Genomic DNA, 19,763 nt, shown 5'->3' with positions numbered 1-19,763 from the left:
AGTTAGCGAAATCTTTTGGTTTAAAGTAGCAAGATAGACACACAGACATCCATCCTGTTACTTTTATATAAGGATAGAGACAAAATTTAAATCAAAGTATTAAATTTGATATATTATTATTTAGAATGAGCCAATAAAATATACTTATTGAAATCAACATGGATATTTATTTACAATGTAATAGAAAAACAGACAGTTTATGAAAGGTAAATAAGTTTGAAGCATCAAACGCAGTGATTAAGTCAAATTAACATTAATTAACATTTCTTTCCATAAAATTTAATAAGAAAAATTTTAAATTCTAAAACGAGAAAGTTTGTTATTATAAAATTTACAAACAAATTTTTATTAAATTTTATCTTATTTGATTAAAGCGAATCATTTGCTTAAAGTGATATACTTGACAAGTAAAAGAATTATAGGTTTAGAACAGTGATTTAAATGATGAAAACAGCTTAATGAATTGGAGGGGCACATACCCCTAAATTAAAATTATTATGAGTAACGGGTATTTAAATACACTCACAATATTTCAGTCAAATTTTTCTATCCCCTATAAAACCTTTAATCAAACCCATGTTTTGTGTGCTGAATTTATAAAAATCATTGTTTTTGGTACGCTTAGCCCTCTACACTGACAAAATAATGTGGCTTGTGCAAATTGTTCTATGAACATATTAGACATTTTTAGGTTTTGATTACCACAAAAATTTCTAATAATATTTATATTAAGCATAATCATATTTACCAAACTAACATAATTAGAATTCTTTTCATAAAATTTATAAAATAATATTAAAAATCACAAAATAATTGACTGATTATTAATTAGCAATATTATTAGGATTTTTCCATACAATTATGTTATATAAAATATAAATAAGGTGAAATAGATTGATCTTAGTAGCGCAACATTAATAAGCTAACAAAATGATTGTTTGTTTATGTAGAGATCCAATAACACGTGTTTGTTCTTTTAAACTGTTTTTAACCTATTTTTGAAAGGTATATCAATAACATACTCTGACACCTGTAGAATCATACTGCTAAGCTAAAAATGAGAACAATAGCCCACATCAATTTTATTAGGATTTTAAAGTTTATTTTTTTACTATGGATTAAGTAAATTTTGCTGAATCGTGATGTGTCTTTCCATTGTGGGTAAAATTCTCAGCTTTTAGAGTGTTTTGCTTCATAAATATTGTATGCTAGTATAGAGAAAAGTTAGGTCTTTTGATTTCATCTATCAAAACTAATTAAAAATTGATCTTTTACAATATATCAATAAATTAACATAAAAATGTTTCATGTCTATTATCCATTTAAAACACATAAAAGTCGGCTATAGAGGGCTCCATCTGTAATTTGAAAGTAAATGTATTATGCAATTCAACAAATTTATCTTTATCACAACTACAAATATGATAAAAAATAAGATTATTTAAACTTATTTTTTAAAATATTTTTAAAAAGTAAAAGTATATATCTTTAATGTGTATAGTTTTCATTCTTTTCATTTTTATTAAATAAAAATTATTCTATTATATAGGAAATAAGTCACTTTGTGAAAACACTATATTTAAAATTTAAAGATTTATAGTTTCGTCATTGGTTAATGCTGAATCCTCATAGTTTTTATGTCAATTCAAAGATATATCCTACATCTTTAACTTTTAATGAATTACTATAAATATAAAATCAAAAGAGCTATTTTTTACTATCATTATCTTTTAATTATATTATGAAGAAAAATGCTTTGTAAACAAGAATTTTACCCAAAAAGAAAAGACACATCACAATTCAGTAAAATTTACTTAATCCATAGTAAAAAACAAACTTTAAAATCCTAATAAAAATCGATGTGGGCTATTATTCTCATTTTTAGCTCTGCAGTATGATTACTAGTGTCAGAGTATATTTTTAATATACTTTTCAAAAATAGGTTAAAAACAGTTTAAACATCCTAGAAAGCTTAGCTTATAATTTCGTTGAAACAATAGCTAGGATGCTTAATTAGAATATGAATAATATATGTATCTAAAAATTATAAAAATTACTTTACAAGTTATTCAGTCAGTTACATTTTCACCAATATTTTGAATCAAGCAAAAAGCATTTTAAGGGATAAATGGCAAAAAATACCAGCTTGTTAGATTATTCTGAAAATTATGATTACAATATCTGTATAAATTGTGGATCATTTTATTAAAAGGCTTAGCTACTTTTTAAGCTAATCTATATTGATATATAGATATTTAATTTGATAAAAATAAACAACAAAACAAATTTAATATTTTCCATCTTCTTAAATATTTCCATTTATAAAATCTTCCATTAGTCTGAAATAGTGTAATATTTAACCATATTTATTATTTTTAAAAATCCAGAAACAATGGATAACATAAAACTTAATTTACAACCTTTTTTTTTTGGGGGGGGGGGGGGGTTCTAGGACTAATTTTAGGGACTACGGCATCCCCTTATTTTATTTTTTTTAATAATGTGAAAGTAATTTTTTTACTTCTAAATAAATAAAATATGTTCATAAAAACAAAAATTGATTACACAACTCATGTGTGACATTTTAGGTACACTTTAATTTTGTTAAATAATTTCCTAAGAGCCCAGAGGGGTTGTTTCACAGGCACTGAATGACCAGCATTTCTGAAAAGAAAGATCGTAATTTCATTTAGCAAAATTTATAATTTAGGTAGCACCCCCTACACCCTCCTGGAATATGGCTATTAGAATTATGGAAACTGTATGTGAACCTTATGCTTTTCTAGGAATAAAAAAGTCTCCCAAATTTCCCAAAGTCTTTCTTTTTCAATTAAACCGTTCAAAAACTATCTCTTATTCATTGCTTTTAAATTTATTAATGCCATTGACTTAACATTATTTTTTGGTGGGTTATTTACTTAAAAACCAGTACTTAAAATTTGTACTGTATCTTCTATTAATAATCATAAGCAATAATGACAATTATTATTGATATGGCCTCTTTTTTTGATTAAGTAAATGTATTTTTGATGCATTGCACCAAAACAAGAACAATTTTGTGTTTGTCAGCTCGTATTAGAAGTGGAGTATAAAAAATCAGTTTTATTTCTTTTTCATATATATCTTTTCAATTGTCTAACTCCCTATCTACAGGGTGTCCCACGTAAAAGTGTTTTTTTGAAACGCTTATTACTCCCTTAATATTTGAGCTATCTTAGTAAAATAAAAAGTATTTGGCAGCTTACTACTGACCATTTTATAGGATTATGATGAAAAATCCACAAAATAAACAGGAAAAATCTATGAGGTATTACATAAGAGGTTCATTTTATTGAATTTAGACTAACCCACAAGAAAATATTTGCTATGCGAACTTTAAGATTAGTTTGGGTCCAAACTGCTGGTCGCTCAGACTTTCTAAGCACAAAAATAGAACAATCTTGACATGGCATACTAGAAATTCTCAATATTCAAGAATCTGAAGTGTAATATAAGTGAACAATATGTAAACATAGGCATAATATTGATCTTTTTTGTTAATTTTTCATGTGAGCTCGCTTTAAATGCACACAAGAACCTGAAATATATCAGATTTTTTAATTAAACTACAATGCCAGTTCTTATAATGTCAAAGTAAGTCTTTGTGATCCACTGATTGACCACCAGCTGCTTTAAAAGTTAACTAAGGCTTATTTTTTCTTTTTCTGTTAACTTTGCGGATTTTTCATCACTATATCATTAAATGGTCAGTAGTTTGCTGCCAAATACTTTTTATATTACGAAGATAGCTCAAAAATTAAGGGAGTAATAAGCGTTTGAAAAAAAAAACCAGTTTACGTGGGACACCCTGTATCAATCTATCTATCTAAATGTCACTTTACCTACCTAATAAGCATAAGGCTAAGGTTTCCGCCAGTCTTAACATATCCTCCTAGCTCATGAACCTGCGTATTGTCATTCCAAACCCACCAAGATTTTCTAAATTTCAAATAGGAATAAATAAATTTGAATTTTAAAAGCTGTATTTTGTTTCATTAAATTTTCAAAACAATTAACAAATAGATCTGCAATTCAAAAATATCAGTAACTCTTCTGAAGTTGGGAGTGGTATTCACCTTTTTATTGCTTTCTATGCAAGCTACATATTCCAAATAGAAGCAAAAGTAGATCATACATGTCATAATTTAGGTGAAATTCAAAAAATAAATTAACCATTTGATGATTATAAACAATACAGATTTGGAATTTCTGACCTTTAACTAAAAATCCTTAAATTGAGTGTGTCACTTTATTCTCTCCAAAAAATGCAAATGTATGCAAATAATGTTTAAATGTACTATACTCCTAGTTTATAGATACAAAATATTTAGATTGATCACTCAAAAACAATAAAAAAACTTGCATGTTCACTTGAAAAAACATTGACTCAAAAATTATCTCTTTTTTCAAAATTAAAATACAACAAATTACTAATATGTGATAACTCCCTTTAGAAAAAATATAAGTCTTGTTTACAAAATCTTATGGAGAGTAACAGAAAAATATAGACAACTTTGATTTTTGTTTTAAATAAATTAGAAAATTTGTTCTGGGATGTTAATTAAAGCGCGAAAAAAGTTGAAAGAGCTGTCTAGGGGCCTTTGGTTTACTATTATTTAGTGAAATAATGAAAACTCTAATTCAAATGCTAATTTTTAAGTGCAAAGCTTTTCTATTTAACATTCAGTGTAGTGGTCAATAAAGTTTTAACCAAAAAAATAAAATATGCTTATGACATGTTAAATCTGACAAACCAGAAAAGCAATTCATAAAGAGGCTGAATAAAGATTACCGTGACTTACATGTAATCAAGGGGTTTTAAGAAGTTTTTATAAAGATTCTGACAGATTTTAATTATTTAGAGAAATAAAAATACTATTTCAACAGTTAGTAAGGGTATTACTATTTTTAATTTCCATACCATGATAGGTAACATCCTTGTTTCATAGAATGTTAATTTCAATTTTGTTTTTATGCGTTACACATTTACGCAAAATAAAAAAACAAATTCAGTTAGAAATATGCTTTAGAGAACAAATTTATTACCAAAATAATGTGGAAAGCTTATTTGCATGAATACATTACTTAAAATAGAAACAGGGATGCTTTACTACATAGAACAAGACTGAGAAAAAAATACAAAACACTTTTAGTAAGAGCTTGAAAATAAAACTATTACAATTATTTCAATTAATTATTGTAATTGTGATGCTACTATACAATTATCATTCTTGTCTGTTTGTCAGATTAAATAGAATTTATTTGTAAGAGATTAGTCTCTGGAATTTTCCCGACTGGAAAGTAACCATTCTTTTAGTAAATTTTGCCATTATCCTTTTGGTCATTAATTTTTATTTAAAAGTTGGCCCTTTTTGTGAAAAGCTATTTGTGTATAGTATCATTTTTGTTAGCATTTCTTACCGTTCAGCCGCTTCATATTCGCCTTTTCTCGTCCAATTAGAATTACTAAAAAATAATAATATTACTTTATTTAGAGTAAAGCACAAAACTGCAGGAATACGTCATACACAGTCATTTATTAAAGCGAATCTTTTCTATAATTAGGGTCGGTCAGTCAGTCCGCCAGTCCATCTGTCCGTCTGTCCGTCCGTCAGTCCGTCCGTCCGTAACGGATAGCTTTTTTCGTTAATTTAGGCATGATAGAATTGTCCTATTGATTTCAAACTTTGCATGGTGATTCCAGTAGGAGTTAGGTACGATTTAGAAATCGTAACAACTCTATAATCGTTACCAGAATGTCCGTACGTCCATTTTAAACATGTTGATTTTTTAACTTTTTTAACAACTAGTTTTTATGTGATAAAATCATCCGATTGATCTGATTTTTGAATTACTGATTCCTATTACAATAAGGTACAATATTTTGAGCGAAGCATCTCTATAATCAAGTATTAAAATGTCAGTATGCCCTTAAACAGAATCCTGTATTTAATAAGTTTTGCAACAAATTTACGTATAATTTTGTCAAAACTTATATATTCAGTTCTGACACTCTACAAGAGTTAATGTTCGTCTGTCATACCGTTTCAGAGCTTGGCTTTTATGGATGTTGTCATCCTTGTTTAATTATACTGTCGTGTATTAAAAATGGTACCATTAAACGTAAAGTATATGTATTCTTACTCTGATATAAAGAAGTAATGTTTTCTTTATCAGAAAGTTAAGATAATGGAAAATGCAGTTCTTTACAGGAAAGCATTATAAACGTCTTGGGGTAGGTTTAGGCTATATTCGTGACCTCCCCGGCCTGGAGGCTAGGGTCAAAGCAACTAGTATTCTATAGAGCAAAATAGAATAAAATAATAGGAAAATTGATGATCTCGTAATTACGCAGATTTTGGCAAATAGAACCCTATCTAAATATGTATGTCTAATTGTTTTTTTTTCACCTGAAAAGAAGATCAGCTCCAGGATAATGGCAAATAATATCTAAAGCCCCATGAAATGCTAAAACCTAAAAAAATATTTTTATCGTCAAGAGCTTGGCAGCCGGTAATTGTAAGACTGTGGGAAAATGTCAGTTCGAAATTTTGATTTATTGGCAGCTTATTTAAGATTGGAGAGAGTTGAAGGTTGGATGAAAATATGTCCGCTAGCATATTCAAGGCTGCAGATGCTGATAAACCCAAATTATTTGTTTGTAAGAGAGATGTAAGCCTGATTAACATGAAATGACGACTTGTTTTGGCTTTATATATCTGCACAACTTTGGCCTTTTAAAGTATTAAAATGTATATTTTATAAACATGAATCTTATACCTAATTGGATCATTTTGTCATATTTTCACAGTAGCTTTTGATAGGTTATTTTAGGATAGGTTAGGTTAATGATTACCCCGCAGGGTTAGGAAAAAGGCCCTACAGAAAAGCTACTGTAAAAATACGATAAAACCCGCTACGTTTTTTTCCACAATCCCCTAAATCTAATCTTGAAATTATCTTTACCTTATAATTTTCTAATGTTAGCATAAGTTCTGGAACAGAAGAAGTCATTGTATCTCCAACCATTGACATGTAAATATCAAGTCCATCACTGACAAATATAAATAATTGGAATTTTGAAAGTATTTTTATTAAATGCTATATGTTCCTAAATATGCCGAAATTCATTTTAAATGTAATATTTATTTAGTGAATAATTATTAATTTATCAGATGTACTAGGACAATTATTACATAAATAGGACAAAACAAATTACATTACCTAAAATGTTGAGTACCAACATGCAAAGCTTTTCTAACTTGTGGCTGGGACATCCAGTACCAAAAATTCATTGATGAGGGTCTGTATTGATCCTAAACATAGAAAACAACACCGATGAAAAATACTTTGATATCACAATCAAAGAGGATAAAAAAGGGGATAATTTAAAAAACTTTTGGCCCAAACATCCATAAATGACGTCATATTACAGTATGACCCTCGAAAAAGTATTTTTAAGCATCTGCAGCCCTTATTTCTCAATGAATTATTAAAAAATGCATATGTCCTTGTTCTCCATAGTATTCCACGTAAGTAGATATAAAAATATTTTTTTTACCTCCATTAACACCGGAGATTTTTAGAGCTAAAGTTTTGAAAAAGTGACTGAGAAAAAGAATTTTTTTTGTTTCTCTTATTTTTTGGATTGTTATATTATGTTTTTCTGGCAACTGAATAATGAGACACAAAGAAAAACAAGTTAACTAAATATTTCTTTTTTATTCCACCAAAAAATATAAATTTTTAATGGCAAAAAATACTACTGAATGAATTGATTAATTGCAAATTTTAGGTTATTTATTAACCCTTATTTATAGAAAAGGATTAATTATGACAGTTGCTCCGCCTACTTTTCTGACATCTCAATTATTTAATAGGGGGTAAATTAAGCTTTTTAGACTAAAAAATCATTATGTTTTATATTTATTTTCTTTATAACTTTTTTGTTATTAAAGTTAGGATTGTGAAACAAAAACAATTTTCCTGCTATATTCATAGAGATTTATTTGGTTTTTTAATCTTAAACAATTTTGCCTAATAAGTAAGTTTTTCAAAATATCATTAAACTAAAAAGACTCAAAAAATATGTGTAAAAAAATGCTTTTTACTCAAAAACAAAATTTTTTATTTCATTTTTGTATAAAGTTTCTGCTAGTAACAAAAATAAAAGGATTTCTAGCTTAATTTTGCTAAAAAAGTCGTTTCATGTTAAAAGTTACTTTTTCCTCAGTCACTTTTTCAAAACTTTAGCACTAAAAATCTCCGGTGTTAATGGAGGTAAAAAAAATATTTTTATATCTACTTACGTGGAATACTATGGAGAACAAGGACATATGCATTTTTTAATAATTCATTGAGAAATAAGGGCTGCAGATGCTTAAAAATACTTTTTCGAGGGTCATACTGTAGAATAATGGACTATTTTAATGTGTTGCTGCTTATCCATGGATAGCAGCAACAAATGTGACGCCATGCGGGATACTTCGGCCAAAAGTTTTTTAATTTATCCCATTTTTTATGGGCACTATAAAGAGCTTCGGACGTATGGTTTTGGTTATATCCTCAAAATAAGTTATACCTGAGTATAATCATAGAGATTGCTGTAGTTTAAAGCTGTCAGTATAAAGTTAAGTTGAGTATCTAAATAAAACAATTTATGTCAGAGATTTCTGAAGTTCAAAGGTCTAGAGATATTAAGTTTAATTTGGCACCTAAAACAAGGACGTTATTCTAAAGTAGTTACTTTATAAAGAAAGAAATAACTATTAATAATTTTACCTCGTAAGGACGAAATTCTCCTTCGATTTAAGTGATTATCTAGTGCATCCAGAACAACATCCACGTGTAATGGGATGCAATACTCTAACATCCAAGGATATTAGGTTAAGTAACATCCGTCAGACAACCAACCCTTTGATTGCACGACCTTTGTCTGAGAAGTCTTAACTGTGCATGGTAGTGAGTTGCGCCTGTTTATGGGTCAATGCATTCCCCCTACTCTTAATTTTTATATCGCGCACCTGACATGGCAGCAGTAGGAACCATTGAACCGTCTTTAGTTGTGACGCGGTGTTGTCATCCTTGTTATATTTATATTTAACAATGCTTTGTTTTTTTTTGAACTTCGGATTAACTAGTAAAAGATGAAAAGTGGAAGTGGAAAATTTTTTATTCAAAGTTGATTTATACAAGAAAGAGGAAATATCAAATAACAATGAAGGGATTATAACTTAAAATATGATTAGATAAGACATTTAGAAATAAAAATATCCTAGCAGTCCTAGCCCTAAGCCTTTCTTGCTTAAAGACAATCTGTAGCCAATAATTGTAAACCGACACAAAAGAAAAATTTATAGCCGCAAAAATGTCAATCCATATTTTTGTAAATTCGATTTTAAACTATGCTTTAGCCTTAGCCTTCAAAAACACTCACTATGAAGTGAAAAATCCACAGCTGCAATTGACCACCTTACTAATAAAAATATATATGAAAAACATGTTTTTTTCTTCCTATGTTTATTACATAACAACTATTTATATTACAGTTTCCTTATCAAACAGTTAATGGAAAAAAACGAGAAAAGGTTAAAAACATATCCTATTCACAAAAGTACAAAATCATAAAAAATAGAAGAAGGAACTTTAAAGCCTTAGAAAATGAGAATATTCTTTTTAAGACTTATTTATAAATTCTAATTGTGTTTGGTATGAACGTACCCCACTTTGTATAGACATACGTCGATAAAAATTGTAAGAGAACTGTCTTTTCATCTTTAAAATCAATCATTTAAACAAAAAAAACATGATTTTAATCTTTTCTAATTGGCCTTGATTTAGCTATCCGTTTATGCCGTATCAGAACGAAAGCTTTTTTTCTAACAGTGCCTATAAAAAATATATAATATAATACAAATGGCCAATGATAGGACATACAAAGACTAAATTACCAAAAGCAGGTCAGTATACATTTTAATTTACCAATAATAGGCCAGTATGAAGTCATTTTTTACAGGAACTATAATAATATTTAACTGAACTACCTATCAAAATTGTAACGAAGTTACCTGAAAACTGCCAGGCTTCTCTCCATTTCATTTCTTGCACTTTGGATACCAAATCCAGATCTAACCTTTAACAATTTTACATTATATAACCAACACCAGGAAAAATATATCTAATAAAATCAAATTTGAAATAGAAATTGTACACCATTTTGCTCAACTTCATATTTTCTTTAATACATTTTGGTAACGTTTCCTTATCTTTTACAGCATCATTAATTGTATTATAATCACTAGCGGATGCGCCACTAGCCTTAAGAGGCCTAATTATTGGTGAACAAAAAAAACCTTACTACTTATTACTTAACTAATGGATTTTACTTTTCTGAATATGAATAAGAATCAAAGAGAATCTGAATATCTTACTTGTCAAGATCTTGATATTGTTTGTGATCAATGAGTCCATGGTTCTTTAAAAAATCGGCATACCTCCCCTAAATTAAAAAAATTTAATTTAGAAAAAGTGTTCTTCCTCCCCCCTAAATAAAAAGCCTCTAAATACTTCCCTGTAAATTTAACGGTCTCAGTACATTTGATAAGCCAGACGGAGAGAAGGTCTAATAATTAATAATACACATGGGTGACAACATCCATAAAAAGCGCCCTCAACAAAGGTTGTCGGACAAATACACATTTATATAGAAATGTTAATTATTATTTTGAGACTTAATTATTCAAATTTGTCTTAAGATACACAATTTTTAAAGGGGTAGTTGCACGAAACGCATTTGAACTTAATTTAGTGAACCGCATATTTTTCCTGGTTAATGGGTTAAACTACATTTATATGGCATATTTTTAAGTCTTGATATTTTAAAAACTACGTGGTAGAAAATTGAAATTCTTTCAAATATATGCCATATAAATGTAGTTTAACCAATTAACTATGAAAAAATATGCGGGTCACTAAATTAAGTTCAAATGCATTTCGTGCAACTACCCCTTTCTGTAAAAAATAGTAGAGATACAGGCTTTTAAAGTTGCTAACTTTTCCTTTTCTACCAAACTGTAACAGGAACCAGTTTACAAGGTTTGAAAAAGGTCATATTTATCCTTTTTCAGAGCGATGAGCATGAAGACAAAATCTTATATCAGAAAAGTTAAAACTTATGCTTTGAAAAGACATCCCACATGTTTTTAATTATTTCCTTGGTGTACGAATATTCCAGGAATTTAATATCCGTACCAATTCTTATTAATATCAACAACAAGGACAATTATTAGAAATAGCGGCACAGCGTCTACAAAAAATGTAAAATTTGCCCGTAAGTGTTTTCATAATTTTGAAATCAGCCTGGATGATGAATCTATTCTTTTGAAAATTATTAGATTAGGCATGTTAGAATCGTTCTATTGAATACAAAATTTATATATATTGGGCCAAATCCTAAATTTCTTGAGCTAAATATATTATAAATATCATTTACATATTACATATTACACTTGTAGAATAACTTTGCATCTAAGGAATATAAATGAGGTAGGGAGGGAAAATAGATCTGTTAATTGCACTAGTTACCAAAGTTTTATAACCACATCATGTTATTGTTGGCTAAAAAAGTTTAGTAATCATTATTGTACTTTCATTTGATAGTTAAAAATAAGTAGTGTCCATAATTTTGATCTACAGACGGGTTAATCTTGTTTATCATCGTTGGATATGTATTTGTATATATATATCAATTTATCATTTAATGTCTTATCCCTTAAAATCCCCGATTTTGAATACATGTCCTGTTTGAAATACGGATAAAGAAATAAAATTAATTTCCTCCAATATTTAAATACAGATATATCCAGATATAATTGGATAGACATATGAATCACTTTTGGCTAAAAGTCTAAAATCTAACATCTTCCAATGATAATCTTTAAAAACAAGTTAAATAGTAAATTTTTAAATTTGCCAAGTATGTAAAAAGATACATTTTATTTTTCTAATATGAATAATTATTATTTATATATTTAGTGTATTTTAGACTTTAGTAAAGTGTTTAATGGTTATGTGTTTTCTACCCTACATACAAAACTAACCAAAGGTAGATCATTACATGTAAGAATTGTTATTTATTGCTTCGTATTATAGACAGCTTTCCGCAGATTCGCAAATGAAAAATCATTGAAATAAAAGCAGTTTTGTTAGCCCCGAGTATTGATTTTAAGATTTTTATTTCAGTATTCTGTGTAATACGATGCTATACATGATTTTTCACTATGGCTGAGAAACGGTCCTAATACTGTAGATGTCAATTAGTTGGGAAGCCATGCTAAAAATTGAATTATTGTTAATTTCCAGAAATGATTTAAATACCTGATGTTCTGGGCTCATCCAGCCATTGCCAATTGCGATTCCACCTAAAAAAGAAATTAAGATTACTTTTGCTTAGTAATTAAGCCAAACATGTTGTTACCCGAGACTGTAGCATAGCCAAATTCGCCAGTTTTAATGGTGTTAGTCAAATTACTTCACGCCAAGGTTGTCCTCTACTTTACTCTTAAATACCTTAAAATCTACTTAATTTACCTTTTTGTTGTTTTTTTCTGTTGTTTTTCATTTTATTTTAAACATTAATGGAGTAAAAAGGGTTTAAAAACTTGATAACGTGAGATATACTGTAATAGCAATAAATTCACTTTCTTTTCCTTGGTTTTGCCTATTAGTGGGTGCTATAGAGACATATTTATGTCTCTATAGCACCCACTAATAGGCAAAACCAAACATTCAATTAGACATGTAATCAGGGAGTAAGGGAGGGGATTTATTCAGAAAATTTTACCAAAATTGTAAAGGGATCATGGTAATATAATTTAGAACAAAATTAGTTCTAGGAAAAAAATCATTTACTTGAAAATTTAATTACCAGTACATCACAATGTAGTAAACATTCTGTAATTAATCACTAGAAAAATCGTGTTTGGAACTTTGTGAAACCTTCTCATATATTTTTAACTGCCACCTAAATTTAAGGAGTTCTTAGATTGTTTAATACATAAATATCACAGAAGTGTTTCTCTACATTAAATGACATTTTCTTGGAAAAAGTATTTTTTAAACCAGCCATCTAATAACAAATTTTTCTGTCTGCTATATTCAAAACTAACTCAGCTGATTAGCGGGGCATTGATGCGCTAGTACCCAAAGTCAGTCAGACACTGCTGAATTCTTGCACATTCCCTTTAAGCCAGTACCCAAAGTCTGAGACTCTTAAAAATTGAATATTCGATCCCTTACTCCCTGCATGTAATATAGAATCGTGCAGCAACCTTTCAATAAATTAATACCAAAACTTTTACAAAGTGTAAAAAGTTTATATACGCATGGTAAAATTATTGATAAGAGATATTTTATGAAAGTTTTATAGGATATTAAAATAGTGCTAATACAAAACAGCATTGTTTTTTGTTGGGTCAAAATTTTTAGAAGAAAAGTTAAAATGACAATAAATAGAATTGAATATAAATGTTGAAATTCCAAGTTCCCTTGTTAGTTTATGTAAACAAACGAAATATAAAATTGGCACATAGACTAACACATAGCTAATTTAAATAAGAACAATTTAGATTGTGGAATTAAAAATGCTAAAATGTGCATCATTGAATAAAGACTCTATTTGGGTCATATTAAAATCTATTGATTTATAGGAATATAAATTTATGTTCATAATCTTGATATTTATTGCAAATTAAGTCTGTCCATAGTACAGCTAGATTCTGGTGGTGATGCTGCTCTACAAGTATTATAAGGCCTCCTATCAGTCATATTATTATGTTTTAAATCTTACATTGCAAATAAAATAGTGACTGCATATACATTTCTATTGCTATTATTATTTTTCCAAAGTTTCTTTACATAAAGTTTTAAAAAACCCATCATAAATCAGTTATATAAATAACATTTTCTAATGGTCAAACGGATCTAATCCTTATTTTTACCTTTTATTAACATATTTTCATTCTATTTTTAGCTGAGTTGATAGGATCATATTTTCCTAAATCTCTACTTTTGGACATAATCGATCTTGTTTTGAATAAATTTAAAAGAAATTATACCTAAATTGATAAATATTTTGTTATCATTGATGTTTAAATTTTCATTATGTATTTTTGCTGCCATGTTTGGGGCATATTTTCCTCCATAGCTCTCTCCAAACACGAAGAATTTTTTCTTTTGCTGCAACAATTTTAACAGATTATTTTCCTTTGTAGCGCAGATAGATTATATCAATACAATGTTGAAGCAGCTTATATGCCCAATAAAAATGACGTAATACAATACAAATAGCCAATGATTTCAATCATAGGCCAGAATACATTTTACCATTTGTTGTATGACGTCATTTTATGACGTATGCTATAAGCTGCTTCTACAATGTTCCTTTGCAAGCCTATAATTAATGTTGAAGCAAAATCAAAATTGATTAAAAAATGAATGCTCTAGCTAACTAATATATAACATTCTTAGATTTTCTACATATATTCAGACGAAAATCAGATATTCAGACCACCAAAATAATACATTAAGAGTGTACTGGTAATGCCTCTGTAAAAATTCCTGATCTGGGAAAAGAGTTAGGAACTGTTGTAAAAACTCATACAGATGTTCTGTGGACTCGTTCACATATCTTGGGTACCCCTTAGGATCGTCTACACACAATTTTATATCTTATTCCTATTTAAAATCACATAAATCTTATTAAATCTTTCTAATTAAAAAGGGGGGATGTGAGCTTTATGGGTTAAAAAGACGACAATAGGGGTTTTATTGTCAAACAGATGGATACACCCCCTTACATACTGCAAAGTCAAAACAGATGGATGAACCCCCTTACATACTGCAAAGTCAAAACAGATGGATACACCCCCTTACATACTGCAAAGTCAAAAGAGCCTCCAAGTATTTGTAAACGGACGCGCGAAGTCCAAAAAAATTACACCACCTAATTTTTTTAAATTCACAACCCCATTGGCTGTTTGGGAAGGGTGGAATAGTGCGATATAGACACTACTGGGATGGGGTAGCTGTATAGGGGTGTAAGTGGGTGGGTGGGGGGTGGATACACATTATCAGCTATAATTTATATAAAATTGCCTATGAAAGAAAAACCGCTCCCAACTGGATTGTCCACGTAAATAATGCCGTGTCTCTAAAAATTAATCCTTTAATAATAAAGTATCCTGTGTTACTGAAACTATTTTGGCCCAAAGTAATTTTTTGGCTTGGGGAAAAACCGTATCATGGAAAGAAAACGAATTAGCGGGTTTCGTCGTCTTTTCACAGTAGATTTTGAAAGATTATTTTAGTTTAGGTTAGTTAATTGTTATTGATTGATTCGCAGAGTTGGGAAACAGGCACCGCAGGGTTAGAGCCCCCCGCAGGTGCTAGAAATAGGAGGCTGTGAAAATACGAGGAAACCAGCTACTTCGTTTTCTCTCCATGATCCAAAAAAACCTACTGACATTGTCATGTTATAGCTGCGCTACTTAAACCATCAAGAATTAATTCCTGGTTCCACGAGAATGGATTCTGCTTAACAAAAGGTTTTCCAGATGGGTCTAAGTCAGCTAAACAGGGTCCGTGTTCCTTCAACAATCCAAAGAATCCTGAAGAACCGGGACCACCCTATAAATTATAAGATAAGTTAGATATGTTTCCTTATAGAGGGTCAGATAAAGTCGGTGATAAATTACAAAACAAGTGCAACCAATACAAGAATTAACAAAAGACTATCTCATATAGCAGCCTATTTAATGTCACAGCATATATTCAGCATTATATGCAGAAGCAGCTTATAGATTATAATAAAAAATGACGTCATACAATACAAATGACCAATGATAGGCCAGTATACATTGTAATTTACCAATAGTAAAATGTATATTGGCCTATCATTGATCATTTGTATTGTGTGACGTTATTTTTATTAGTCACTATACGCTACTACTCGTATGTACGGTAGTGCAATTTGCATAGTGGATAAGATTAGATACCTATAGGGCAAGGGAATATTCTCAAGGAACTTTTTACATCAAACATTCGTTTTATTACCTGTAACCAAAGGATTAGAGCAGAATTTGGATCAAGATTCCGTGCAGGAAAATACCAAAAATAAATATTCGCATTGTGCTCTGTATATAATTCAATTTTTAAAACAAATTCTTCTTTGAGTGTTGCTAACCTTGAGCATTCTAATCAAGATAAAGTGTGTTACCTTTTCATATGTTTCATTATTATTTGGCCACAACTTGGTCAAAAATGCTCACAAATCAGACCTTTTTAGACCGAAGATACTCAAATGGTTCCTTTACAAGCCCAATCAATCAGTTTTAAGATATCTTTATATTTCAAGGAAAATTGATGAAAATACCAAAAAAAGGCAAATTTGGGTGTTACCTTTTATATGCACAGATACCATAAAATCAACAGAAAAATACTTATTTTTACTATTCTCTCATTTTTAAAGTTTGATTCTGTAAAATTGTCTATTCTTCAAGGGATTTAGGCATTGATTATAATGAAACATAATATTGGGTAGAAATTAATGTATTTCAAAGAAATTTTTTTTTTTAAATGGTAAAAAAATGATAATCTAAATCTTAATTTTGAGGATGATGATCTTAAAGACGCTCTTACTGGTGGTGATGATGACCCAGATGGTATCAAAGTACATGAGCGTTATGACAACTCATCTATTGAACTATTGTCCAATTTTTGTATTTGTAGCAGCCTCCAATAAACAGTTGTAACAAGAAATATAACCATCTTTAAAAAACTACTGTATTTCCCTTATGAATTGGAGAATTTAAAAACCATGATTGTATGTTTTGGGATTTCTCTTGATTGGAGAATGCTACAAATACAAAAATCGGACCGTAGTTTAATAGACAAGTTGTCATAATGCTCATGTATTTTGATACCATCTGGGTCATCATCACCACCAATAAGAGTGTCTTTAAGATCATCATCCCTAAAATTAAGATTTAGATTATCATTTTTTTCTCGTATTCATTCGAATTCGGTTGATAGGAACCGGTTCTCATGCTTACGAAAAAACTATGTCTAGCATCGTATTATATCCAGCTTTCTATGAATATAAAAATGTACAATCATAAGATTAAAAACCAGTTTTTTTAGCCCGTGCTTTCGGCACCTCAGGGCTAAAAAAATTGGTTTTAATCTTATAATTTTACATTCTATATCCGCGGAAAGCCGTTTATAATACGATGAAAGAAATAACTATTACCATATTAAAAAACTTTTTGTTTTACTTTTTGGTCTAAGTATTATCGCTAACAAGTATTTAACTACATCCTGTCAACCAGAGGTTGGCAGCTGTCCTCTGAAGTGATAGAGGTAGAATTTCTTATTTTCCAAATTTTCTTTATTTGAAATACATTAATTTCTACCCAATATTTTGTTTTAGTATAATCAATGCATAAATCCATAAAATAAGTATTTTTCTGTTGATTTTATGGTATCTGTGCATATAAATGGTAAAACCCAAATTTTCCCTTTTTTGGTATTTTTATCAATTTTCCTTGAAATATAAAGATATCTTAAAACTGATTGATTGGGTTTGTAAAGGTGATTTACTTTTTATTAAAAAATATACAAAAAAAATCAATTTGACTAATGTCCAGTAAACTAAATAAAAAAGTTCTAAAAATAAAAAAAAACATAAAAAGAATTGTAGTTTTAAAATACATAAAAAAAAAACCAAGTATTAGTATATTTTGAGTTTCCCACAGAAAGTGCAGTTTTTGCTACAATTTTACAAGAGCAAAAACTAGGATTGCACAACAATTCAAAGTTATATAATTGTGTTTTATATCTAGAATATTCTAGACTTTTTGTAGGAAACAAGAGTATAGTTATTTACTGTGATTCAATAATTTCATCATTATTTTGTATTATGTAATTGTATATAGATACTAGAATGTTCTTAGAAACACTTTAATTATACAAGCAAAAACCAATGAATAAGTTTTTGTCATACATAAAAAGCTAATATTGCATCATGTGTAAGTTTCTAGAATCTTCTTTATTATATGACAAAAACTGATGTAGAAGTTTTATTATGACATAAACAGCTAATATTGCATCATGTGTAAGTTTCCAGAATCTTCTTTATTATATGACAAAAACTGATGTAGAAGTTTTTGTTATACTTTTTATTGCACAAAAAGCTAGGATTGCATCAGATTATGCCATTAACTAAATTCTAGAACATTCTAAGATCTCAGTATAAATAGAGCAGCAAAGTATTTGGTTCTCAATGAGCCTTGCACACTCATTCACTCGTAATCTTTTATTTAACCTCTGTATCTCTTAATGTTTAACCTATCTAATGTGTTTATCTGTATACTATCTCTTTTCTTAACCATTCTGTTAGTTTTTATAAGGATGGTGTTTATTTTTATGTGTATCAATTTTTCATTTATCTTAATTTCTGTTTTACTCTTATTGAGATTTATAGAAATTTTACAAGTTCCCTGTTGGGACTTGTAAAAATCAAATGAAACTCAAAACTAGAGAAATAGGCTAAGTTCTGAAAAATCATATACTTATGCTGCTTTAAAAAAAACTATCTTTAGCAAATTTATCTAAGTTTAACTATTATATCTTTGGACTTGTAAATTTACAAAACATAATGAAGTTTGATGATTATTTTTCAAAGTATTTGGATAACAAACAATTACATGTCAAGTGTAAAGAAAATCTTAAAGAATCAAATATTATAAGTTTAAAGTTTACTTTCTTATTAAGAACTTATGGTTTACACTTTGCAAATCCAAAGATATGTTTTAACTGTCATAAAACATATTTAACCTTATATAAAATAATTGAAAATAACTTAAAAAACATTATTATACTTATGTTAGAATACAATACTAAACTATGATACTCACATTTAATCAACAATAAAGTATAAACAATAAACACTTAGTACATTTTTCACTTTGGTATATATTGAATAATTTGAACTTGAAGCTGTGAGACAACAATTCTTTATTGCACAAAAGTTAATAAATAATGGGAGATCTTCGCGTGGAAGTGTTTACAACACTTAGGTCTTTGTATTAATTTTGCCATTACTTAAGCAGTTTAAGAGTAAAAGTAAAACTAATTTAAAAACTTAACTTATAAGCATATCATAACTTACTAAAGGACCTTTGCCTCTATATTATCTTGGTAAATGTTTATTATTTAAATATTCTTTATCTAATAGACTTTTTCTTAGAAAGCAAAATAATTACTAATTTAAAGCTTGTTAGAAAGCCCTAGTACCTTTGGAAGCGGTTAGTAAAGAGCGGAGTTATTCCTGCGGAGGGAATAGCGTGATTAGTGGTTATGTATATAGTTGATATTCATTAGGTTATGATAGTCTACATGTACAACTTATTAAAGGACTTTTGCTACTATATTGTCTAAATATAAAGTAACTTCAAAAATACTTTGATGATTTCTTTTATTTAGAAATTCAAAGTAGTTGCTAATATCAAAGCTTGTTAGAAAGCCCTAGTACCTTTGGAAAACGTTAGTAAAGAGTGGAGTTCTTTCCTCCAACTTGATTAGGAATTATTCAAGTGCAAAAATAGAATCATTCTTAGTTGAGGGTTAGGAATCAACGTGGTTAGCAATTACATATATAGTAGATACAA

The 19,763-nt window shown here is 28.9% G+C and overlaps 2 protein-coding genes across 2 annotated transcripts in view; both read right to left on the bottom strand.

Moving 5' to 3' along the window:
- Positions 1–85: 85 nt before the first annotated feature.
- LOC145331669 (putative serine carboxypeptidase CPVL) lies at positions 86–14,271 on the bottom strand. The gene is made up of 12 exons (XM_080176450.1): positions 14,154–14,271; positions 12,415–12,458; positions 10,470–10,537; positions 10,107–10,171; positions 8,621–8,682; positions 7,264–7,355; positions 7,006–7,093; positions 6,450–6,514; positions 5,461–5,505; positions 3,886–3,978; positions 2,619–2,664; positions 86–2,341 (listed from the first exon to the last, which is right to left on the bottom strand). Exons 1-12 carry the CDS (start codon positions 14,215–14,217, stop codon positions 2,306–2,308), a joined length of 768 nt encoding a protein of 255 aa, XP_080032576.1. The 5' UTR covers positions 14,218–14,271; the 3' UTR covers positions 86–2,305.
- Positions 14,272–14,580: 309 nt separating this feature from the next.
- LOC145331228 (uncharacterized) overlaps positions 14,581–19,763 on the bottom strand; it is a 34,124-nt gene continuing 28,941 nt past the window's right edge. Inside the window, exons 10-13 of the mRNA XM_080175844.1 lie at positions 16,150–16,231; positions 15,609–15,723; positions 15,193–15,249; positions 14,581–14,747 (exon numbers count right to left, since the gene is read on the bottom strand). Of these exons, the coding sequence (XP_080031970.1) occupies positions 14,581–14,747; positions 15,193–15,249; positions 15,609–15,723; positions 16,150–16,231 (421 nt within the window). The remainder of the gene's footprint in view (positions 14,748–15,192; positions 15,250–15,608; positions 15,724–16,149; positions 16,232–19,763) is intronic.

Source organism: Acartia tonsa, chromosome 11 (assembly GCF_053477335.1).
Source record: "Acartia tonsa isolate MP-2025a chromosome 11, ASM5347733v1, whole genome shotgun sequence".
Classification (NCBI taxonomy): domain Eukaryota; kingdom Metazoa; phylum Arthropoda; class Copepoda; order Calanoida; family Acartiidae; genus Acartia; species Acartia tonsa.
The sequence above is the reverse complement of the archived record's forward strand: the minus strand, read 5'-3'. Positions and strand labels throughout refer to the sequence as shown.

Excerpts from the sequence above, each read along its gene's own strand:
- LOC145331669 (XM_080176450.1), bottom strand. The coding sequence starts at position 14,217 with ATGGCAGCAAAAATACATAATGAAAATTTAAACATCAATGATAACAAA. Across the intron at positions 7,094-7,263 it reads GTTGGTACTCAACATTTTAG|TGATGGACTTGATATTTACA; the intron begins GTAATGTAATTT and ends TATATTTGTCAG. Across the intron at positions 2,342-2,618 it reads AACAACCCCTCTGGGCTCTT|AGACTAATGGAAGATTTTAT; the intron begins AGGAAATTATTT and ends TTACACTATTTC.